This window comes from Nesoenas mayeri (assembly GCF_963082525.1).
Source record: "Nesoenas mayeri genome assembly, chromosome: 4".
NCBI classification, from domain to species: Eukaryota; Metazoa; Chordata; class Aves; order Columbiformes; family Columbidae; genus Nesoenas; species Nesoenas mayeri.
This window is the reverse complement of record NC_137540.1, coordinates 46,569,954-46,591,463: the sequence shown is the minus strand read 5'-3', so window position 1 is coordinate 46,591,463 and position 21,510 is coordinate 46,569,954. Positions and strand designations below refer to the sequence as shown.

Genomic DNA, 21,510 nt, shown 5'->3' with positions numbered 1-21,510 from the left:
TGATCTGATTGGAAACTTAGATATGTTTATTCCCCTGTTTTTTTTATGGTAGACATAAACTTATATCAATTTGTATGGCAAAGGAGACTGTTTTGTTGGGTTTTATTTAGTATTTTGAGACAAGACTTTAACTGATATTAAAAAAATTAAACTTAAAAGGACATGAAAATCTGTTAGCTCATGTTATGATGTTGCTTGAACTCCACCATAGCTAGAGTGGGATTTGCAGGCAGTCCTAGTGCTAACCTTTACCCAGATGTAAAACTAAAATTGCGGTGAGTTTCTTACTGTGAGGTTATGAAAGACCATAGTGAGTAGTTTCTGTATCATGACAATTATTCAGTGGAGCATTGAGTTCATCATGAGGAAGGGATTTCTAATACCACAAGGTGTTTTGCTCTATCGTATACCAAACAAAAAGTTACAGATTTGACCACACAATACATTTGTACCTTTGTGAATTCTGATATTCACAGTGCTTTATCTTAATAAAGAATCCAAGCAAATGTTAGTCATGAGAGGGTGACGATGAACCTCAAGTTTTGAATTTTTGGATGGATGTGAACAACTGTTGTCAAATGCCAGTATCTTTTTCTGCTCCTGGAGTCTGCCATGTAAGGCACTAGGAAGAAAACATCTGTTCAGTCTTACTCATCATCAGTTTTCAGTGTTAATGAGCAGTTACACTTCTGAACTGGAGACCCTCTTCACCTTCTCTGTTAAGATGACTTAAATTGAGCCTGACAGACACTGTAAAAGGAAGCATCAGAGTTATTAGGAATGACTGAAAAGAGTATCTAGTGTAGTTTCAAGCTTTATTTACTTTAAAATGTATGGGTAGTTCCTGAAGCAGGGCCCAGAGTCCAGATCTCCCTGCTGCTATATGATTGTTTCTGAATATTGGTACCACAAATGCACATTTGATGTTTCAGTGGTGTACTTTGGAGGTGGAAAGTATTTTCTCTTACTGATGCAGAATAAGATTAGAAACTGGACATCTGAATTGGTTCTTTAAAGTTAGGAGTTTGGGTATGTACTAAGCTAGGGTTTTTTTTTAATAACATAAACAGAATTTTTGGAACTGGGTTGAAGATTAGCCTCATGTATAAAGTAGGGAAAATACTTACTTGTTTAGAAAACACGGAGTGTAGATGTACTTTATTTTTTATGACACCACATCGCCATAACTAAATTCTGTGAATTCTTAACTTTGTCTTTTGTTGCAGGTGCTAAGAAGTGGCGATCCCTTTCAAAGCAGGTGGGCAATAATTCATGTGCTATCTTATAACCATAGATTTTGCTACAGTTACTTCCTTACATGATGGAAACTTGGAGTCACAGAAGAAAGGAGTTTATCCTTATCCAAAAAAAAAAAAAAAAAGATACTTTAATGTCTTAATTTTTGCCACTTCAGACTCAGTTGAATGAAACTCAGAATCTCTAAGATACTTGAGCAGCTGTGCCTGTTTTGTTGGATTTACTGACTTTCTGAAGCCTCAGCCCGTATCTGACTGAGTTTCCGTAGTGCAGAAGTGTAACAGGTGTATCTACAGCTACCTGAAATACTCAGGCCACTCTCTACCTTTTGTGATGTTGAATGTGTGTTTATTTTTCTTACATTCGTACAACTGCAAGAAGACTATGTCTGTATCCCTGTATTTTAAGTAAAGCTCGTCCGTATTTATGGGTGAAGTTTGCTTTAGTTCAGGTTGAGTGTTTTCAAAGAACAATTGCTTGGAGCTTGTATGAAAACCTTACTGAAATCCAGGGGGTCTTATCCTTGGCTTCAGTGAATATGAGCAATGGTGAGTAATTTCAGCAATAAATATATTACATGTCTCTCTCCAACTCTGCAAACACTGAGTATTCATGCAGATTTGCTCAGATGTGTAATTGTTGGATTAATCGTGTTCAGAATTAATATATATGCTCGATTACTTCCAAAGTCATTGTGGTAGACTGAAGTTAAATTAACTGGTAGATTTGCATGCGGTTCCTTGTCTTTTGTCTTGATTTCCTACCATTTGCTCGTAATTTGATAAGTACTTAATTGAATATTTAAATATATACTTTTAGATTTTCCAAATGATATTTTTTAGGAACTGAATCAGATTCTTATGGAGACACCACCAGTTTGGAAAGGATCATCCAAACTTTTCCGAAATCTTAATGACAAAGGTAAGGGATAAGAATTTATTTTCCTGAACCAAATGACGACTCGCAATAATTTATTGTCCCTAAAGTAATGTTGTACTTTAATCTGAGTCACATCTTCAAAAAGATAAAAAGTGTTTGCTTTGCATTTTACAGAATGGAAAAGTTCCCTTTAGTCTCTCCCGTGTTTCGTTCATGCCATCTTACAGCGAGCCTCTTTGAGTGAATTGGTATCTCAGAGTATTTTAAGCTAATGTTTAAATGTTTCAAGTTCAGCTGGTCGTAATGTCAGTCTTGATTCAACAATATGTTACTCCATTTTTCTGCCAGTGAAATTCTACAGAAGTTGATGGAATTAAGGGGACTCAAAACTGGCATAATAAGTTGGTGGAACTAGTAATAAACTTTAGCACTTCCATAGCTTTTCAGCATGCTTTACAAAACAGTGATTCTGTTATCTCGTTTTATACAGATGATGAGTCTTATGACTGATAAGGTTCTTCAGTAAGCCAGTGACAGGAATGGGAATCAAATTCAGGTCTCCTTCATTCTAATTTAGTGCATATTTTGTACATTATATGAATACTCAAAGATTCATTTACTCATTTTCTTTAAAATGTGAACATTTTAATATGGAACAAGTGGCAAAGACCTATGTCTATATGTTTTGCCATAGATTCATTTAAATCGGGTAAGCTACACAGATTTGCACCAGTTTTTCTTAAATCTTATTTCTATGTTTTACCCTTGAGTGACCTCCACCTCTTCTTTCTGATCTTGGTGTAAGCTTTTCTTTCTGTTCAGTCATGATTTTGGAGCCTCTGTCCCATAACACTCAGAGCAATCACCCAGAACGGTCTGTCTACAGCTACAATATACCAGTACAAACAAAAGGAGAGAAAGCTTTCAAGGCCTTTTGTATTGCTGTCTTCATACCTTGTCATAGACTGCTTCACAGTTGCACTTCCTTCCTCTGCTTTACAACAAAGAAGGTGTTATCAAACAAAAATACGTATTTACATTTATTGACTAGCTATTAAAGAACGTTTTACATCACTGAATGAAAACCTTTGAGGTGTCTAGTTTCTTGATAGCTGCTGGTCAGAACTGATTCAAGTAGGTCTTAGAAAACCAATTTCTATAAGCTGCTGTATAAAATCAAGAAAATAAAGCACAGAGCATGTGTTATTTAAATGCCTGCATTTAATATTTGCTAATCTTCAGTGCATAGGTATGTGTAAATTGAGGAAAAGAGTAGGTGGTATTTAAAATACTTAGTGGCAGTAGAAAAATCTTAATTCTAGAGACTTAAATTTTTTCTATGAATGGAAGGGATGTTAGGAGGGCAGCATTTCAGCTGGTAAAGTTTGAGGGATTTAGTGATTCTTTCTAGTATGTGATTTGGTTCCAGAGACAATTCAGTTAATTGTCTTTCTTTTGTATCATCTTTATACTCCAGTCTCTGTAATATCTGAGGTGATCTCTGTCATTGGTTATTTTTTGCTTTTATTTTTGAGGATGTGAGACAGGATTCTCTTGAATGTGCTGCTCTTTCAGGACAGTTGGCTCTTACGGAGGAGTATTGTATGATCAAAGGTTCGAGAAGGCCTTTGGACAGTGGTATCCAAGAGGAATACAGTTGAGATTTTCATATCTCAGCTATTCAAGAGGATGGGAAGTCGTCTTGAGTATTATTTCAGGACAGAATTAATTTGGAACTTCTTGTGCAGTAAATATTAGTAGAAAATGCCAAAGTTTCTTACTTTGGCAGTGTTGGAAGTGTTGATGTTAAATGCATTCAATAATTGTAAAATCCAAATGGATGAAACCATGTTTGAGTTTTTTCAGTGAAAAAAGATCAGATCACTATTTACACAGTTTGTCACGTATTCAGTTAAGTCAGATTTTTAAAGATATGTAAACATCCAAAGATGTAGATGTTGTTAGAAAAACTTTTGCACCTGACTTGGACTGAAATCAAGGAGACAGTCAGGAACTTTTGAAAATCCCAGCTGATAGACATCTTTACTTTTAGGCATCTAAAAGTAAAGGCATCTTTTTTTTTTTTTAATTCCTTTGAAATAATCTAACATTGGGGACTGACTTAACATTTTGGTTTTGCAGGACAGAAAAAATCCATTTTTTAGAAATCAGGAGCCAGTTTTGCATCATTAGAATTAATGGCTTTTAGTGGAGCAGCAAGTCATTGTTTTCTGTTCTTACTGAACTGTAACATGCTTCTCTTCATTTCTGCTATGGGCATTCCTCAAGGTTGTCTCTAACCCAGAGCCAGAAAAACTGAACTACATCTTATGGTACCAGACATACTATTTGAATATTGATTTAAGTCCTAATTTAAATTTTGCGTTAGTCATTTCTGACGAGAAAAGGTAGTGCCATTCCACACTGTTTGCTTTTTGACACCTAACTAAAGAGGAAAAGCTTAGAACGTGTTCCTTACAGATCTTCTGAATGGAGAACAGGTAATACAAATGTCTTTATAACAGGCATTAAAAATATTTAACTAAATTTACACATTCATTTAGTAAGAGTTTTAATATGAATTTCAGGTGATGATTATGAAAATATGCTTACAAAGACAACTTAAAAGCCCAAATCTGTGCTCTCGTAAGTAACATGAGGTTAAGTTTTCAATTGATATAGGATATGCACTTACAAAGCACCTATTAAAGTCAAGAATTGTATTCAAATAAAAAAGCCACCCCATAATCAATATTTTAGACAAATAACTCATTGACCACAGTGAATACAGTCACATGCACATGTTCAAAAATTCTCCTCCTTATACTTAGTTTTAATATTTTCAAGTTTAGGATGTGAAGACAAGGTGAAACTAATATGGCATAACTCTCTTTTTTTGTCTTCAGGCGTGATATCTTACACAGAATATTTATTCCTCTTATGTATTTTAACAAGTAAGTATTTTTTGAGACTAAAGCACCCAAAACTTCTTTACAAATTTCTAAACCCTGAATGCATTGCTGTACATTACAATACATTTTTTCTTCTGCATATACCAATATCGAAAAAAATGTATCATGCATCTCTTAAGTCCATTTGAACCTCTCCTGTCCAAGTGGAATTTTGTGTTATATTTTACTTAAGGGTTTTATTGTCTGGAACAACATTTACTGACTGTTGAGAAAGTTTAGCTTCAACTGAACTCCAGTTAAGAGCTTAAATTTATTTTCTTTGAAATTCTTATAAAATTTCTAGTTGAATTTACTGAGGTTCATAAGTGATATTGAATACAGGGAGAAGATAAACATTACTGCTGGTTTGTTTCACCTGTTAATGCATAATGGGTGACATAAATGAAAAAATTATAAAATATAAAATCTGTCAAACTAAAGTAAATGTTTATTTTGTTAGGAGACACTAACAAATTTTAATAGTTATTCTTCTACCAACCATAAAAACAAAGTAGAAGAACTTACAGCTACAGTGTAAACTAAGCCTCATAGAGACTTTGTTTTGATATTTTATGAGGTGTTTTGTGGGAAGGAGTGAAGAATTTTACATGTCTTTCCTTTGTATGTAATTAAAAAATTTATATTGGATTCATGAGGTTTTTCTTCAGACACAATTTGGATTCTTTTTGTGAATCAGAGTAGGAACTTGACCCTGAACCCTTACAATCCATAACTGCTGTATCGATGGATATTCTTCCATCATTTCTTTGTGATTTGGGTTCTTTTGGCCATGATTCGTCCATATTGCAAATTATTGAGTATCACCAAAATGTCGCCTAAAGGCTTTGCTTAAAGTTATTTCGAAGTCCCCATGTTTCAGAAGTGATTTAAAACTCTAACCGGATTTCAAATTTCAGTGAGTCAAAGTGTGTAAGGAAATTTTGAGTCTTTTCAACACATCATTTGTTTTTACCAGAAGTTGCATCCTGTACGTTTTCCGAAAACTTTCAGAAGTGTCTTTTAGAACACTGTATTTTCATACAAAATTTATTTTCTTGAATTTGTGTTTTGTAATATAACAGGGATTCTAGTTATGAAATAACACTCTTAACTACCTAACTAGCCATTCTTGTGAGATTTTTTTTTCCTGAATATTTCATGTTCCCTTTCTACTGTATATTTACCCTAATCTATGAATTTGAGAGCATGCCCTGTTTTCATAACATGGATAATATTGTTTTATAAATGTTAGGATTTGCATTTATCGTGCGTACAATTGTACTAATTTAAATTAGTTGAGGATATGGCTTTTATAAGCAAATACCAAATAATTTTGTGGAGCTTTATACTTGTTTTCTTTCCAAGCAAATAAATAATTGAATAGAGGTTTTTTTTTGGCAGAGCCACACGCAGGTTTTAGAATCGCTTTCAACATGTTTGATACTGATGGCAATGAGATGGTGGACAAAAAGGAATTCTTAGTGGTATGTATATTTTCAGTCTTTGAATATTTTGATGTAGTCTTGAAATTCATTTTTTGTCTGGATTGAGACTCATGATGATGTCAGTGATCATGATTGCGTTATTTAATGTAAATAGGAAATGTAATGTAACATAAATTGTAAATGGTAGCTCCTTATTACAGTGCATGGGTGTGTTGTGTATAATGTTTTTGGAAGCTTAACTCCAGTTTTTATTCTGGACTCTTTTAATTGCTACTACATTCACAGATAATTAGACTGTTAATGTAATATTGCTGTATCAGTGGTCAGCAGAATTATCTAACTACCATAACGATGGAGGGACTTAGGAAAGAATCTTTTCCTGGGAGACGACTTCACTGTGTCATTCATTCTGCTTATGGTCCAAGGTGACCTGAAAATATTGACTAACGTAATGTAACACTGTCATCTGTTTCGGACAAGGAAGTGTCCTCAACACAGTGCACTTCCCTGAATTCTCCTTTTCGAGGAAGTGAAGTACAACCAAGTGAGGAAGATGTGAGGTCTGGAAGGACCTTCTCGTGACATAACTTAAACAGAACAGGGCTCATTTATTTTGGAAGCTCTCACCACTTCCAAACTATGACATGCTAATACTTTCTTCTATTCTAATATTAAATGGACACATTCTTACATTTGCTAATTCCTACTACCCATCTTGTCTAGTGGAAGGAAAAAGTAAACACTGGATTAATTGGCCAAAGGAAAAACAGAAGAAGAAGAAAGAAAAAAAAAAAACAAACCCAAACAATAGAGTAGAGTAGAGTAGAGTAGAGTAGAATAGAATAGAATAGAATAGAAAAGAATAGAATAGAATAGAATAGACTATTTCAGTTGAAAGGGATTTACAGTGATCATCTAGTCCAACTGCCTGGCCACTTCAGGGCTGACCAAAAGTTAAAACATGTTATTAAGGGCATCATCCAAATGACTCTTAAACACTGACAGGCTTGAAGCATCAACCACCTTTCTAGGAAGCCTGATCCAGTGTTTGACCACCCTTGCTTTGAAGAATGTCCAGTCCTAATGTCCAGTCTAGACCTCCCCTGACACAGTTTTGAACCAAATAAATCTTTAATAATTCCATAAAACAGAATGTGGTGGAATAGACTGACAAGTTGGGTTTGTTTTGTGTTGTTTGGTTGTTTGAAAAGAAGGCTTCCATTAGAACAGCTAAATGAGAGGAGATTGAAGCAGGAGGCTTTGTCTTGCAGAAATTGATGCTGAAAATGAAATCAAATAAGGATATAAAGCAGGAAAGAAAGACAACATTTAACGATGGATATTGCACCTTTAATTCTATTATGCTTTTATAGTCTTCTTCATTTCCTGCTTCTTATTTGCTCTGTTTCATGGTCCCTGATAAAAATTTATCCTCCTTAGTCCCTTCCTGTGACCAAACTTGGTGGACAGAAGGAGAAATTTCAAACATTAGATATATTGTTCTCCAATTTTTGTTGTATTTAACAAATTTGTATAAATTAAGCCAGACCCTTACGCTGCCTGATCAGCGTGTCAGTGACCCCTTCAAAAATTACAGCAAACCCCCTAAGACAGAATGTTAGATCTGAAGTGACATAGACAAAAATAGATAGATAGGTAACACAGATAGATAGTGTCTGTGTAAGTAAAAGTAAATATGAAAATAAAAGTTGATTTGGTGATGCTGCAGGTATGGTAGACCTGGCCCCAGAACACATATTTGGCATCTGTACTGATGTTGCTTGGGTCCGCAGCATCTCCTGTGTGCCTGGAAGCAGAAGACTGTAAATGTGCCATTTGAACTCTTATCCAGTGTTTGCAAAATACTTTTTAATTGATTAAAGTCAGCTATCATGAAATTGGAAGTATAGTGAATACTATTCAGTTTGACAAATAAAGAGACTTTCAAGAGATGTTATGTGATTCTTGAACAGAAGAGTATGTGTAGGGAGTGTTGAAAAATACTCAGTTTTTCTGATAACAGCTTTAGACTTTTTGTAAATTAATTCCATGGTGTTTGTGCTTTTCTCTTTGCTTATGTCATAGGGCTGAGGTCAGAGAACAGAAGGATTGTGTTCCCTTGTTACAGGAGATCTTATTTTTGCTGCTTTCAGCAGTCAGTCTCATTATCCTATTTCAAACAGTGCTCCTATGATCCTTTTCACATTCACTTTTCTGTTCCCTGGTATCCTGTAGCACTCTTTCTGAACAAAAGATCCATTTCCAGAAGTTTAGCAAGTGCTTTAATGATGAATGCAACAGAATCCTACTCCCTTTGCCTCTGTGGCAGGGGAAATACACCCATGGGTGCGTTGCTTTTTACTAATCTTTTTTGATTTTTCAATTACTGCCACTCTTCTCTCCTACTTGATGGCTTGTCACAAGGTATTTTCTTTCTACTTCTCTCTCTTAATTTACCTTTCTTCTTTCTGCAGTTTTGGGTTGCAAACTGTGTAATACTCTAGGCCATCCAGCTAGATGTCCTATCGTGACTCTTTCCGTGTCAGCAATTTGTGCCTGTAGGTTTGCAAAAAATAGAAAAAACATACCAAGGTCTGTGAATTGACCCTGTACTCAAAAAAATATACAGTGACCCACAGAGTATTCTGGTCTGAATCTGCCTTATAGGCAGTTCCAGAACACAGTAGTCAATTTTGGAAGTTCATAAAACATTATTTATAGATGTGTTTGCTATTTAATCACCAGACACTGTATTCATTTATTTCACCCCTACAGTAGTGTTTGATGATCCCTTTGTCTTACTTACTTGCCTTCTCTGAAATACGGTATTCTAGAATTTAATTTGGAAAATTTACTTGCAAAATTTATCACACACACTTTACCTTTCACATTCTGATCTCTGGGGAGCTCTGTGTGTGTGTGTCATTACAGTATCAGGTTTTTATCAAACTTCCGATAGGTAAAATCAGGTCTTTGACATGACTGCTACAGTGCATATTTGTGTTACCACCATCTGTATGCCATGATGTTTGGTTTTGAAAGTACCATATTCTAGATAGGACACATTTGTCAGCCACAGCTCTTTTTCTTTTTCCAGCCCACTTTGAGAACAGCAAATGCTGCAAGTGGCAGTACAATATTTTCACATGCAGTTTTTGAAAAGCTGAAGTTCAGTGGTAGAGATACTGATGCCATCATAGTTAATACCGCTCTCTCTTGCTGTGAAGGGTAGACATTGTGACACTTTCTAATAGTTTGGGAATATTAGTAAATATTACTATAAATAAAACTACGTGAAGAATACAGATACTTAAAAAAAGATAAGTACAGACCAGTTCTTACTCTGGAGACTTTATAATTTCCAAAAATAAATACACACAAGAATCTGTATGTTTTAAATCTTGTATTTGAGGTTTTCTCAGAAGTCATGTTTAAAGCTCTTAATGTAGATAAAGTTGTGAAAGGGGTATTTTACAAGACCTGAAGGTATTCTTTGAACAGACTTGAAAAAAAAGGGTACTTGATAAATTACTCTTGAGTAGTAGTTTGTTGCTGCTGGAGGGAAATGTTTTACCCCCACCAGGTGTTTCCACCCCTCCCTTGTGCCAGCAGGAGTAAGAACTGAATCTGGTTGGAAACCAGCAATAAAAAAAAAAGACTGATCCAGCTGACTACACAGCCACACACGTACTAATTAGTACCTGACAAGAAAGGATGTGCCTGGAGGTGGTGGAAAAGGCTGAAACTCCCTCTTTTTGTATAGTCTGCCTTGGCTAAAATATAAAGCTAAATAGAATGTTGTTCTTATTATGCTCTCAAATAGAATTACTAGCCTTACTTTGTGAAAAAAATACTTCCTTTTTCCTTTCTGTGTGATGGGTAAGGTCACGGAAGGAACATGAAGGCATGAGTATGAGCAATAAAGCATCATTGAAACACTGGTATTTTAGTAAAGAACTACATTTTAAAACTGTTTGCAGTGTTCCTCATGATGAATCATTGTTATGCTTGTGAAGTAACCTGAAAACTAAATAAGGATAAAATGTTTGGGGTTGTTTTCTTTTAGCTACAAGAGATTTTCAGGAAAAAAAATGAGAAGAGAGAAAGAAGAGGAGATGAAGAAAAACGTGCAATGCTGGTAAGTTAAATTTAAATAGTTGCAGCTGGTAGTTGGTTTGTTTTCTTCAATGTCAGATGAAATTGTGGGTGTATATATTCCACTCATCACTTTCAGTTATTTTTAAACAATATATTCATATAATTAAAACAATATATACAACTAAATAAAGAAAAAACCCAATATTTAGCCTAAATTACAGTTATTGAAAAAAAAATCAAGTCATCTATAGAAAGGAAAAAAAAATGTTTAAATATTGTGTTACATACTACGACAGTAGCATTGATTCCATTTTGAATCTATAAATGAAGGAAAAGGGAATAGTAATGCTGCAGTGTTATTGTCTATGTTATACGTCTATATGTGTGAGAGATCTCAGGGGCAAGACCAAACTGTACTCCTGCCCTCATAACTAACTGAAACTGTTCATGTACTGATCCCTATGCTTGTTATTGACACAGTAATTTAAAAATAGCTAATGTTGTAAGTGAACTTTGATTTTTATATTCAAATTATTTTTTTAATTAAATAGTACTTAGGACCAATGCAAAATGTTTTAGTTGCTTATATTATGTGAATAGATTTTTGTGGAATATTGAATACTCATTTAATGTCAAATTTACAATTCTTATGTGCATAAGAAAGGTAAGTCAGAAATAGACAAGTCTGTGGTTGTTTGTCTGGAGGATGGAAGCAGTAGCAGGAACTTATTTTACTGTTGGACAAGTAAAAATCAGGGACAAGTCACTGTCAAGCCCACTGCAGAAAAACCCACCTTGATTTCCATGTTTATTGCAAAAATTCCTTATTATAAAAAACATTTTGATATATATGCAAAGCTTCTTATAGTGCCCATTATCTTGTTGGCACCACAGATGCCTGATCTCAGATCTTTGTCCCTGAAACCACAGGAAGTTTGTATTTCAGGAATTAATACTTTTTAAGCCTTCCCCGAGCACAAGAAGGGATATTTTCTTCTGACGCAGAGAGACCTTCTCAACTTTTCAAAACTATAGGTCAATTGTTGTATCTCTCGCACACTGTTTATTCTGAACAAAGGAAACTTAGAGCCAGAAGAAGAGTTTTTGGAAAAGGTAAAGAGTACAAAATGGAACAATTATCCTGAGAGTAATCTCTGTAACTCTGTACTTCTCTTTTGAAAATTTAAAGAATGAGATTGAAAATAAACCATTTTTTCTTCACTATCATTTTATAAACAAGCAAACAAAAAACTTAAATATATATAAAATAAAGATGTACTTGTCTTAACCTATTCTGTTGTTTTAATTTTTTTTCTTTCTTTTGGCTTCACTCTGACATGTGATACTTGGCTTGGCCCGTTTTTGCTGTATATCAGCGTCTTCAACTTTATGGATATCATACTTCTACTAACAGTGTATGTACTCTAATTATTTTCAATTTATGCAGTCTTCACCAGTCAGGTGAAATAATATGCTGTAAGATAATTTACTATATGTATCTTCTTCATCAAGTAAACAACTTCTGCAAGTCAGTAAGAATGTGATGGATCTTTACTTGCATAAAAGTTTGTGCATGCTTATTGAATACATTCTGAAACAGGCAAGCCTACTAGGAGGAAAGGTTGCTCTCTCCATTTATGTAAAATGAAGGAAACAATATCTTTAAGGGACAGGACAAAGTATATATTAAAAAATTATAGATGTGGTTTTAATTAACATTTGTAAATTAAGTCATCCTGCATGAATCATTTGAGACAGGTCTGTCTTTTCTCCTTATGTATAATCTGAAGTAAGAGCTCATCAAATTGAAAGAAACCAGACGAGAGCTTCTGTATTCTTGTGCTTCAGTTACAGAAAAAATAAGTAAGAAATTTCAGTGCTGAACTAGAATAGGAAATGTGAGGCTGTAAGTTTTGATGGATTGTAGATCAGGCTTTACTGCAGTGTAAGGTGCTGTACAGTGGTTGCCATGTTCCTGTACCGCCTGTTTCAAACTGAAACCCAACTATTTAGTCTTTCCTGCTCACATAATAGTTTCCAGCTTTAGGAAAAAAATCTCTTTCTAGATGTGGTCCACTCCAGCCAAATCCTTACTCTGTATCAAGATGATGCCCCGGTGTCCACCATCTTTTCGTGCCCTCCTGAATGGAGATCTCCATGGAAAGGAGACTCAGATGTATAGGAATTCACAGTATCCAACAATTCCCTCACCCCAGAATACTGATATTTTGGATTTCTATTTCTCCTATGGAAATGAGAACTGTAAGAGCCCTTTCAGCCTCCCTTGATGTCCTGGGTCATTGAAGATACTCAAGGCCAAGGAGATGCAGTGCTGAAATGCCTGGAATAGTCCAAGGTGCTGTGTTGGGCCCTTTTCCTCACTTCATCTTTCAAAACCATTCTAATTTTTTGAAAAATGTCTAGGTCTGTAAGCCACAGGATGCATATAGTGAAGTTTTAAATAGGTTGAATATTTTTGTCTTTTCATTTCCACAGGTTAATTCTTTCAAGTCATGTTCTGGTGCATACTGCAGTTGTGTGTTAAGACTACTTCAGCATGTATTGCATGAGTGCTCTTACTAGCCAAATGCCAACTGGAACATGATAATTGTGATGAGACGCATGTAAGGAAAATAAAGTGTGCATGCCCAAAAATACTAATGCCATTGGCTAAAGTAAACCTCCAGTAAGAGAACAAATTCAGTAAAGGATTGAGGTGGTGTTCATACACATGACCCAGTAAATACCACAGGGAGAAATAAGTGTGAGAAAGAAACTGAAGCCCTAAGGACCTCATCCTGTACCCACTGAAGTTTAGCTATTTAGAACTGAGTGGAGTTATATATCTGAGAATATTGTGGCCACAATGTAGGCACTGTTACTCCAAAATATGAGAAAGATAAAACCAGAAGTTTTCAAAAAGGAAATGAAAGTATAATATACATAAAGCATAGATATAATTCCTGGTAGTTTTCATGTTTCTTTGATGACGACTTACCGAAATAGCTGAGTTGAATTGCTCAGTGGAGAAAATACAGAATAGAACTTGTAGAAGCAGTACACAGGTTGAAAAAAATTGTATATTGTTTAGCATACTTCCAGCAAATATGTTGTGGTGTTCTGAAGCCAGACACTTCATATTCAATATCTTAATGCATTTTTTTATAGTTTTTTCCAAATTAGATATTGACTTACGGCAGAAATACTGTTTCTGTTGGACTAAGGACATTATATGTATACAATGTAAATTTATATAATAATTCATGTACAGAAGCATTTTTATAAATATGTAAAATATAGCTGAAGCAAATTAATACAAGATGGATCCGTAAACACTGAGCCTCATTACATTGGTAAGAGCCCTTACATAATATCTGCACTAGTTTAACTGTGTGTCACTGCTGGATGTACTGCAAGTACATTGAAGACCTGTTACCCAAGGAGATACTGTACTAAAGAACACTGAAGGAAAATGGAAACATAGAAATCATACTATATTTTGCTGTTTGAAGAATTAACTTTCTATTTCCGTGATTGACATAATGTGGAATATATAGAGACAATAAACCTTTATGATAACATTGTGGCTTTACACATCATACAGCAGTCACATCATTGTAAATCTTATAAGAGAACAGTTGACTCAGTAACCAGTGGTTTTCTTTTGTAGTTAGAAGACTAAAATTCTGTCTTTGTCTTGCGTGCCCAGATGGATGTGAGTGGGAAGCCCTGAAAGCATAATTTACATAGACTTAGGGAGAGAAAGGGGAAAATTCATTCGGTTGCAGTAACCTTAGCCGAGTTCAGATGGCCTTCTGCTGTATTTAGGATCACCTGCCCTAGATTCTTTGGGGGAGAAAACAAATAATCAGGTAGATCTTCCAAGACTAATTGCAAGATAAAGAGAAGCCTATTTTAATAAGAGAGGATTTTTCAGGCTTCCAAATATGAAGCATCTCAGAGTAAAAAGGTAAGTATATTTTCCTTGGTGAAATTAAACACTGATTTTTTGTTTAAACAAGGTAAGTTTGATCATCAGATGTGCATAGTGTTCCCTTGATAAGTATGTTGCAGTTGAAGTTGGGCTTATTAGGCTTGGGTTTTGCTTTTCTTTACTGTTGCAAGGATGGCATCCTGATTATTGGATGAAATTGATTTTTCATAATGAATTAGATGGTAGCATTTTATTTTGACCAACAGGGAAACAAATTTCATATCATAAGATTATAAATCAATATTGTATGGCAAAAAAGAGTCGTTGGGAAAAACAACAGCAAAATACTGAGTTCAGAAGACATTTTCACATGTACTTTTAATAAATATTTTCTCTATTTTGTTTGGGAAGGTGGAATCTGGCAAAACTTTTGGCACAGCCAAATATGAGCAATAAGCAAATAGCTATACAATACTAGTGTTCCTTTGATTTACAAAGTATTGTGTAACTGGGTAGAAATTTCTCTGTGTAGAAGGAAAAGAATCAAGCCATGCTTTTGAAGATCAGTTGGAAAATATGTTAAAGTCTGTAAGTAGCTGTTTTATTGCTCTTTGGTTTTCAAACGATTGTGCTTCTTGAAACTTCTGCAGGTTCTTAAAACAGAAGGAGACGACCTTGTCCCCAGAAGCTATTGGGATACTTTGAGACGTAGCACAAGCCAAGCACTCTTTTCGGACCTTGCGGAGGTATAAGACAACCTCTGTCTCTGGTCCATAAACAGACTGCTATTTCTGTTTCTGTTCTGATTGTTTTCCTATTTTATGTACTTTTCTTCTTTTTTCTTCTTTCTTTTTTTTTTTTTTTTTTTTAAGCCTGAAAGTTCTCAGATGAAATGGATTTGGTTCCACACAGTGCAATAATTAAAAGTTGTCGTTTCTGAGTAAAAGCAAAGTTACCTTTTCAAAGAGTTGGAAGATCAAGCCCTCTTCAGTCCTTACAATAAAAGCATTTTCTGACACTAGTAGTGACAATATTTCACAGTTAGAGAAATTATTCAGGAAAACTCTGTCATTTCGACTTGGTCCAGTGATGTGACAACTTTAATGAGAGTTGCAGCCCTTTAAGATTTTAATGTTTATGTCCTTAATGTGCTTTTTCTGTATGTTATCATAGCTGATCTTCACAAAAACTGTGTCATGCAAAGATTGTTTTAATTGTTCAACTGTACCAAAAATGTTTTAAGGTAACCAAAACAGCCTGTGGATATTACATGATCATTATGGAGGACTGGCAGTATCACTGTGCTGTCAAATTAATTTCCATAGTTCCTTGACTTCTGATCAGATTCTTGTTTTGTGATATGTTTTGAGACAATTGAGTAAGACATTTATTTGTACTGATCATTTGAGAGCATTAGAAAACTAGATAATTCAGGCTTTTCTGTGCCACCTACATTGAGGGTGATTGCTCTGCTGGTTGCGGCATTAAAGGACATAGAGCAGCTCCCCATTGACTCTGATCTCAAGTCCCGTGCTTCATAAACAGGATCATAATGAGAAAAGAACATGGAACTGAAACAGACCTCCAGGGTAAAACAATCCTTTTCTTTGCTTCATAAGCAATGTGTGCTCCATATTAAAAGTAATTAGTGTTTTGTCCCTGCTGTTCCTCTGCAGAAGCCATTGAATAACCTGAGGAATTGGATGGACTTTCCAGGCTGAATTTACTTATAGTACCTTTGTACCAGTCTGTTGCCCCTTAATTTTCACAGGGCTTTTTCTCTTTAGTCTTAAACTTCTTACTCATGGTTGTATTTAAAAATGCAATCATAGCCCACAGTTTTAATTAGCATAGGCTAAGCAAAGAAAGGTCTTAGACTTTTCTTTTAGGGTAGAACCTACATTTCCCAGGTATCAGCTAGGTCTCTCTGTACCTCTCTCAGCTTGAGTTGATTTGTCTCTGAACAAAAGAAAATGCAGTGTTACAGACCTGAGTTTTAGACCAATCTTTCTATCAATATTCACAGTAATAATATGTTAACAGTAATCCAGCAATAAAGCAGTATACTGAGCCTTTTTTCTTTGCTTTTAAATTGATGAGGTCCTGAACTGTGAGTCCCGTTGTTTGTCCTTATTTATTCCACCAAATTTGAAGGCCCAGAACATCAGTGTTCCTGTCTAGTCAGCTAAGGGAGACACAAAGGGGAGAGAGGGCTGCTCTTTTCATGGACTATTTAAGGAGCTTGAGGCACTGAGTTTTCTGAATTAACTGTCATCTTAATCCACAGTTAGTAGTCCCAAGTATAGATGGACTTAAGTTTGGTAATCTCTACTCAACATTAATTTGAAGAGGGAGGTTTTTTACATCTGATGCCTCAGGCTAGTATCTGTAACTACAATCTACTTGCAGCTGAACAGCAGTTAAATTAAACATCAATTTAAATTGTCCATAAAATGTATAAAAAGTCTCTCTGCTCACTTTTAATTCATTTTATGAAAAAAAAAGTATGTCCTTCATTTGCTTCACTGAGAATTTCCCACTTCTCACCATAATCATCTTTGTCTTGCTTGGTTCAGGTTTGAGCCAGCTGGCTTTCATCCATATTCTTATCTCCCCCAGGTACTTTAACATCTGAGTGATGTTATAGGCATCTCTACTAAGAAAGTGGCATAAAGCTAGGTGACATTGGAGTCTGTGTTGTTTCACAGCCTTTTGAGAAGGCCTTGTGTAAGTTGAAAAGAAGTGTAAATAAGGTTCGTTGTTACAAGAATCAACCTATAAGGTCTCTTTGCAGGGGGCAAAAGTTATTTGTCACATCCAGTTTCTTTGTAGGACAAGATTGTTTCTGGCATTCCTGATTTAAAGCAACCACACCATCCTGTTGGAATATGCCACTTACCACTGAGTTCAGTTTGTGCGTTTATTTTTAAATTACTAAATGAAACTGGAAATCAGTATGGTTGTTATCACTATTGAAAAATCAAGGACTTGCAGTAAGAAAGCTCTTAGGAACTCAAAACATAATATGCATACTTCATTCTCAGAATAATGTTGCTACAAGTGGACCATTGCTCATGAGTTTGACTTCCTTTTAGTTGACCCTCTTTAATCAAAAGCCTCAAATGAATTTTGCAGAATGTAAAAAAAAAAAAAAAGAAAAATTTCCTACTGTTCACATTGGGAGATAGAGAGGACAAGGTGTTGCCATTATGCAGCAAGCCACTAATGTGACTGAAACATTCATCTCCTGTTTGTCTCTGTACCTATATTTGTATTGCACTTAGTGTAAAGGTAAAGAGAAGTGAGGCAGGTTTTTATTCTCATTTAGAAGAATTCTAAAATATATTATATCAAAATAGAGTCTCGCATTTTTATATATGGAAACAGGTGTGGTCATTGCATTTTCACTGATCAAAAATACAAATTTCATTTTATTATGAACAATAAATAGTAGTTTGAAATTATTAAGACTTGCTTTTACCATTACCTCTTAAGAGAGAAAATTTATATAATGCTCTCAAACCAGAAGGAGCACAGGAATAGTTTTCAGTTGCCTGCAATTCTGTGGAAAAGCATACGGGGTTGAATTTCTGGGGTGCAGGTTTTTTTTCATTTAGTGAGAATGACCAAGTGGGAATTGTGAAGACTTACAGATTGTATTTTTTTGAAATGGTTCTTTAGGTATTGATGAATGCAACCTAGGTCTAAGGCTTTGGAATGTTTTTGCAAGATGAAAGGCTGTAATTTAACATTTGATATCTTTTCAGTGTACTTGAGGGAGATTGTTTGAATGTGCTTAGGGATTTATTGCTTAAAAGACAGAAGAAATCAGGGTATCTGCATTTCAGTATATTGTGTCCTGTAGTGGAGGATAACAATATTCAAAGACAAATAGTGATTACTTTCCTTAAATAGTTTGCTCACTTGAAGCGCTGAGCTGTCTCAATTGAAGGACATGAAATATCTCTCTACCAATATGTACACTATGTCATCTTATTTCTCCCTGGAGAAGATAATGAGAATAAAGAGGAAGCTAGAGTATATGAAATACAATCTTGAGAATCTTAAACTGATTATACTGAAGTACAGAAAAGTCTTTCCCATTTCTTTAGCTCTTGGATGTTGAAAGGAAAGGATTTGTGTTGTCACTGCCTCGCGTTTTTCCTTGTTGATACATAAATATATATGCATTTTACATTTTTACAAATCAGTATGTAAATTTGAAATTAATATAGTATATTTCAGAGAATGTAGATATGAAATGGTTTTTCATGGTACATGATGTCAAACTACTGCATACTGTTCGAAATTTCTTCCTAGTTTCTTGATTGAGACTTTCTCCACCTGTTATAAATTTGTGGCCTCTTCACTTATGAAATAAAGTCAGATTTAAAGGACTCTGAGTACAGCTTGCAGGTTTGTATATGTAGATCTTTATAGACCTGTATAAACAGTTTTCTATACTTACAGTAAATCCCATAGGTTTGAAATCTAACATTATGATGATAAACTTAGTACCGTTACATCTCCCAAATACTTACTAGGTGTCTGTACTGTCCGTTCTGTTTTGTACTTTAACAGTAGAGTTGGCAAACACACTTTCACAACAACACGGTAGTGCTGGTAAGGGGTGGCTTGCCTAGGAATACCAGAGACTACTGGCTCCCAATCTTTGCTTTTCATAAGATCTTGTCTTTGTAAGAAAAATGAGAGCTTGGACACAAGGTTCTTCCTAGGCAGGTGCAGCAAGGAGACTATATGTATTACTTTTTGTATTTCAAATGTTGGCAGGTGCTCATTAATGCCAGAAGGACATTGCCATGGTGGAATACTATGGCTTATTTAAGAGCTTTATGTTACTGAATTATTCTTCTAGCTCTTCAGTATACCAAAAGTTTCTTTGTAAAAGCGGTAAAATCAATGCACATATACGACAGTTAAGGATAATTAATATGTTTGAAAAAAGTGGAATATTGCACAATCACTATACACTGATGATAGTTACTTCTGTTTATATGCATGTCTTCCTATTTGCAACTCTTGCTATTCCAGATGGTCAAAATTCATTGGTTTTACTACTCTAATTCTGTGCCTTCAAAACTGATATTCCTTAAGGAAAAAGTACTCGCACATGTTCAAGGATTTTTGTCTGATGCAGAGACCACATACTCGGTAGATGAGGAACATTCTTAAGAGAATGAGTCAAAATATTATTTATTTCAAAATTTCTTACAGTTCTGTTGTTTTAAATGTCTTTGAGCAGTAAAATTTAGTCACCTTCTACTTACAGAAAAGTATCATATAAAGTACACCTGACTGATCTGAGTGATTTTGGAATACAATCCCATACTTAATTTTGAAATATAAAATAAGAACATTTGAAGTAACGTCCTTTAATTTCTTTGTAGTTGCTTAGTAGAAAGGAAAGGAGATAGTGTACAAAGGGAGTTATTTTTGTGTTTTACCTCAACTGACTAGAACTTTTTTTTTCTCAAGAGTTTCTGGTTTTATTTTTCATGCTTTCCCCCCCTTCATTGCAGCTTCCATTAAATTAAACTGTTGATTTAAGCATTTTCTACTAAATGCAATTAACAGCCTAATGCTATTTTGTGTGAAAATTGCATGCCTAAATTAATTTAATGGATTTTAATGCTAAAATATTTTGTAATGTTATGTGAACATAAAACAAACTCTTTTAATAGAAGGGTCTATTGTGATGACAGGCATTCTCAGATTATACTTCTGTAACTGATCCAATCACGGCCTTTGTTTTTTTTATTCTAATATTTAAGCGGGATGATCTTTCAAGTTCACTGTCAGATACCACACTGCTTGTACACTTTTTCGGCAAAAAAGGAAAAGCTGAATTGAACTTTGAGGATTTTTATAGGTGAGTCGCAACTTCATTGTTTCCTTGTAAAATATAGTTACATGTTTGTTCTAATTAATGTATATTTTATTACTATACACATCATTTATGCAGACACGTGTACAAAATGTATGTTCCCTTTGTGTGTGTTATATATACAACGAGCAAAATAAAACAGTAAGGGGACCAACAATAAAAAGTCCTTTACTGATGCTGCTGCACTTGCAAATTTTGTTAGCACTTGTGTGTAGTTGATTTGGAGAGGTTATGCCCCAATCCTGTCCTTATTGGTATATAGGAATTTTTTCATTGTTTTGAATTATTGCTATTTTTTCCCCCATTTGTCAGTGCTTTAAAGCAAATGTATGTGCGTCTCTGCTCTTAGGGACATATTTAAATGTAAAGATTTTTCTGAAGATACCATGTAGGCACCTAGGAACAAGCTGCTTCTGGGAAAAAGTGAAAACACGGTGGAAGAAGCTATTGGCTTAATTATTAGGCCAGTTAAAACAGAATTTAAAAATACAGGGAGAGTGCCGTAAAAACAGAGCCATAAAACTGTATTGTTTTGTGTGATTGAAAGAGATACAGTGCTTGGTTATTGTTTCCTCAGAAAATACTCCCAGTACCTGTTGTCATTATAATTATCGCTTGTCTGTGCATTCTAATCAATCAGATGTTTGCAAAATACTTTGCCTTAAAATTGTGTATGTCATTAAAAGTATTTCACATAGCATAAAAACCATGTCTTCAAGTGAAATCATGGTGTGAGTTCAGAACAAGAGGCAGAAAAGAAGGTACTTTTTCAGAAGGCTTCTAGTTAAAATGTCCATCAGTTGTCATAAGATGTTGTGTGTACTAAAGAGATCAAAACCTAGTACACATTCATGAAAGAGGGATCCATCATATTTTATTTAGCACTTTGCCAGCTAAAAAACACATTAACCTATGATTGGTGAGGGAAATACTGTTGTATGTTTACCTTGAACTTATACTTTTGTCTATACATCCTTTTGATTTGAGCACTTTATAGTTCTTAGAAGTCAAGTTGTATCTTAGGAAGGAGTGTTACGGGTG

General features: G+C 34.8%; 1 protein-coding gene across 1 annotated transcript in view; it reads left to right on the top strand.

Moving 5' to 3' along the window:
• Positions 1-21,510, top strand: part of MICU3 (mitochondrial calcium uptake family member 3) — a gene marked incomplete at both ends in the record, with an annotated part of 47,435 nt that overhangs the window by 15,326 nt on the left and 10,599 nt on the right. Inside the window, 8 exons of the mRNA XM_080344123.1 lie at positions 1,227-1,258; positions 2,100-2,178; positions 5,043-5,090; positions 6,489-6,571; positions 10,599-10,670; positions 12,007-12,045; positions 15,215-15,310; positions 20,357-20,454. Of these exons, the coding sequence (XP_080200249.1) occupies positions 1,227-1,258; positions 2,100-2,178; positions 5,043-5,090; positions 6,489-6,571; positions 10,599-10,670; positions 12,007-12,045; positions 15,215-15,310; positions 20,357-20,454 (547 nt within the window). The remainder of the gene's footprint in view (positions 1-1,226; positions 1,259-2,099; positions 2,179-5,042; positions 5,091-6,488; positions 6,572-10,598; positions 10,671-12,006; positions 12,046-15,214; positions 15,311-20,356; positions 20,455-21,510) is intronic.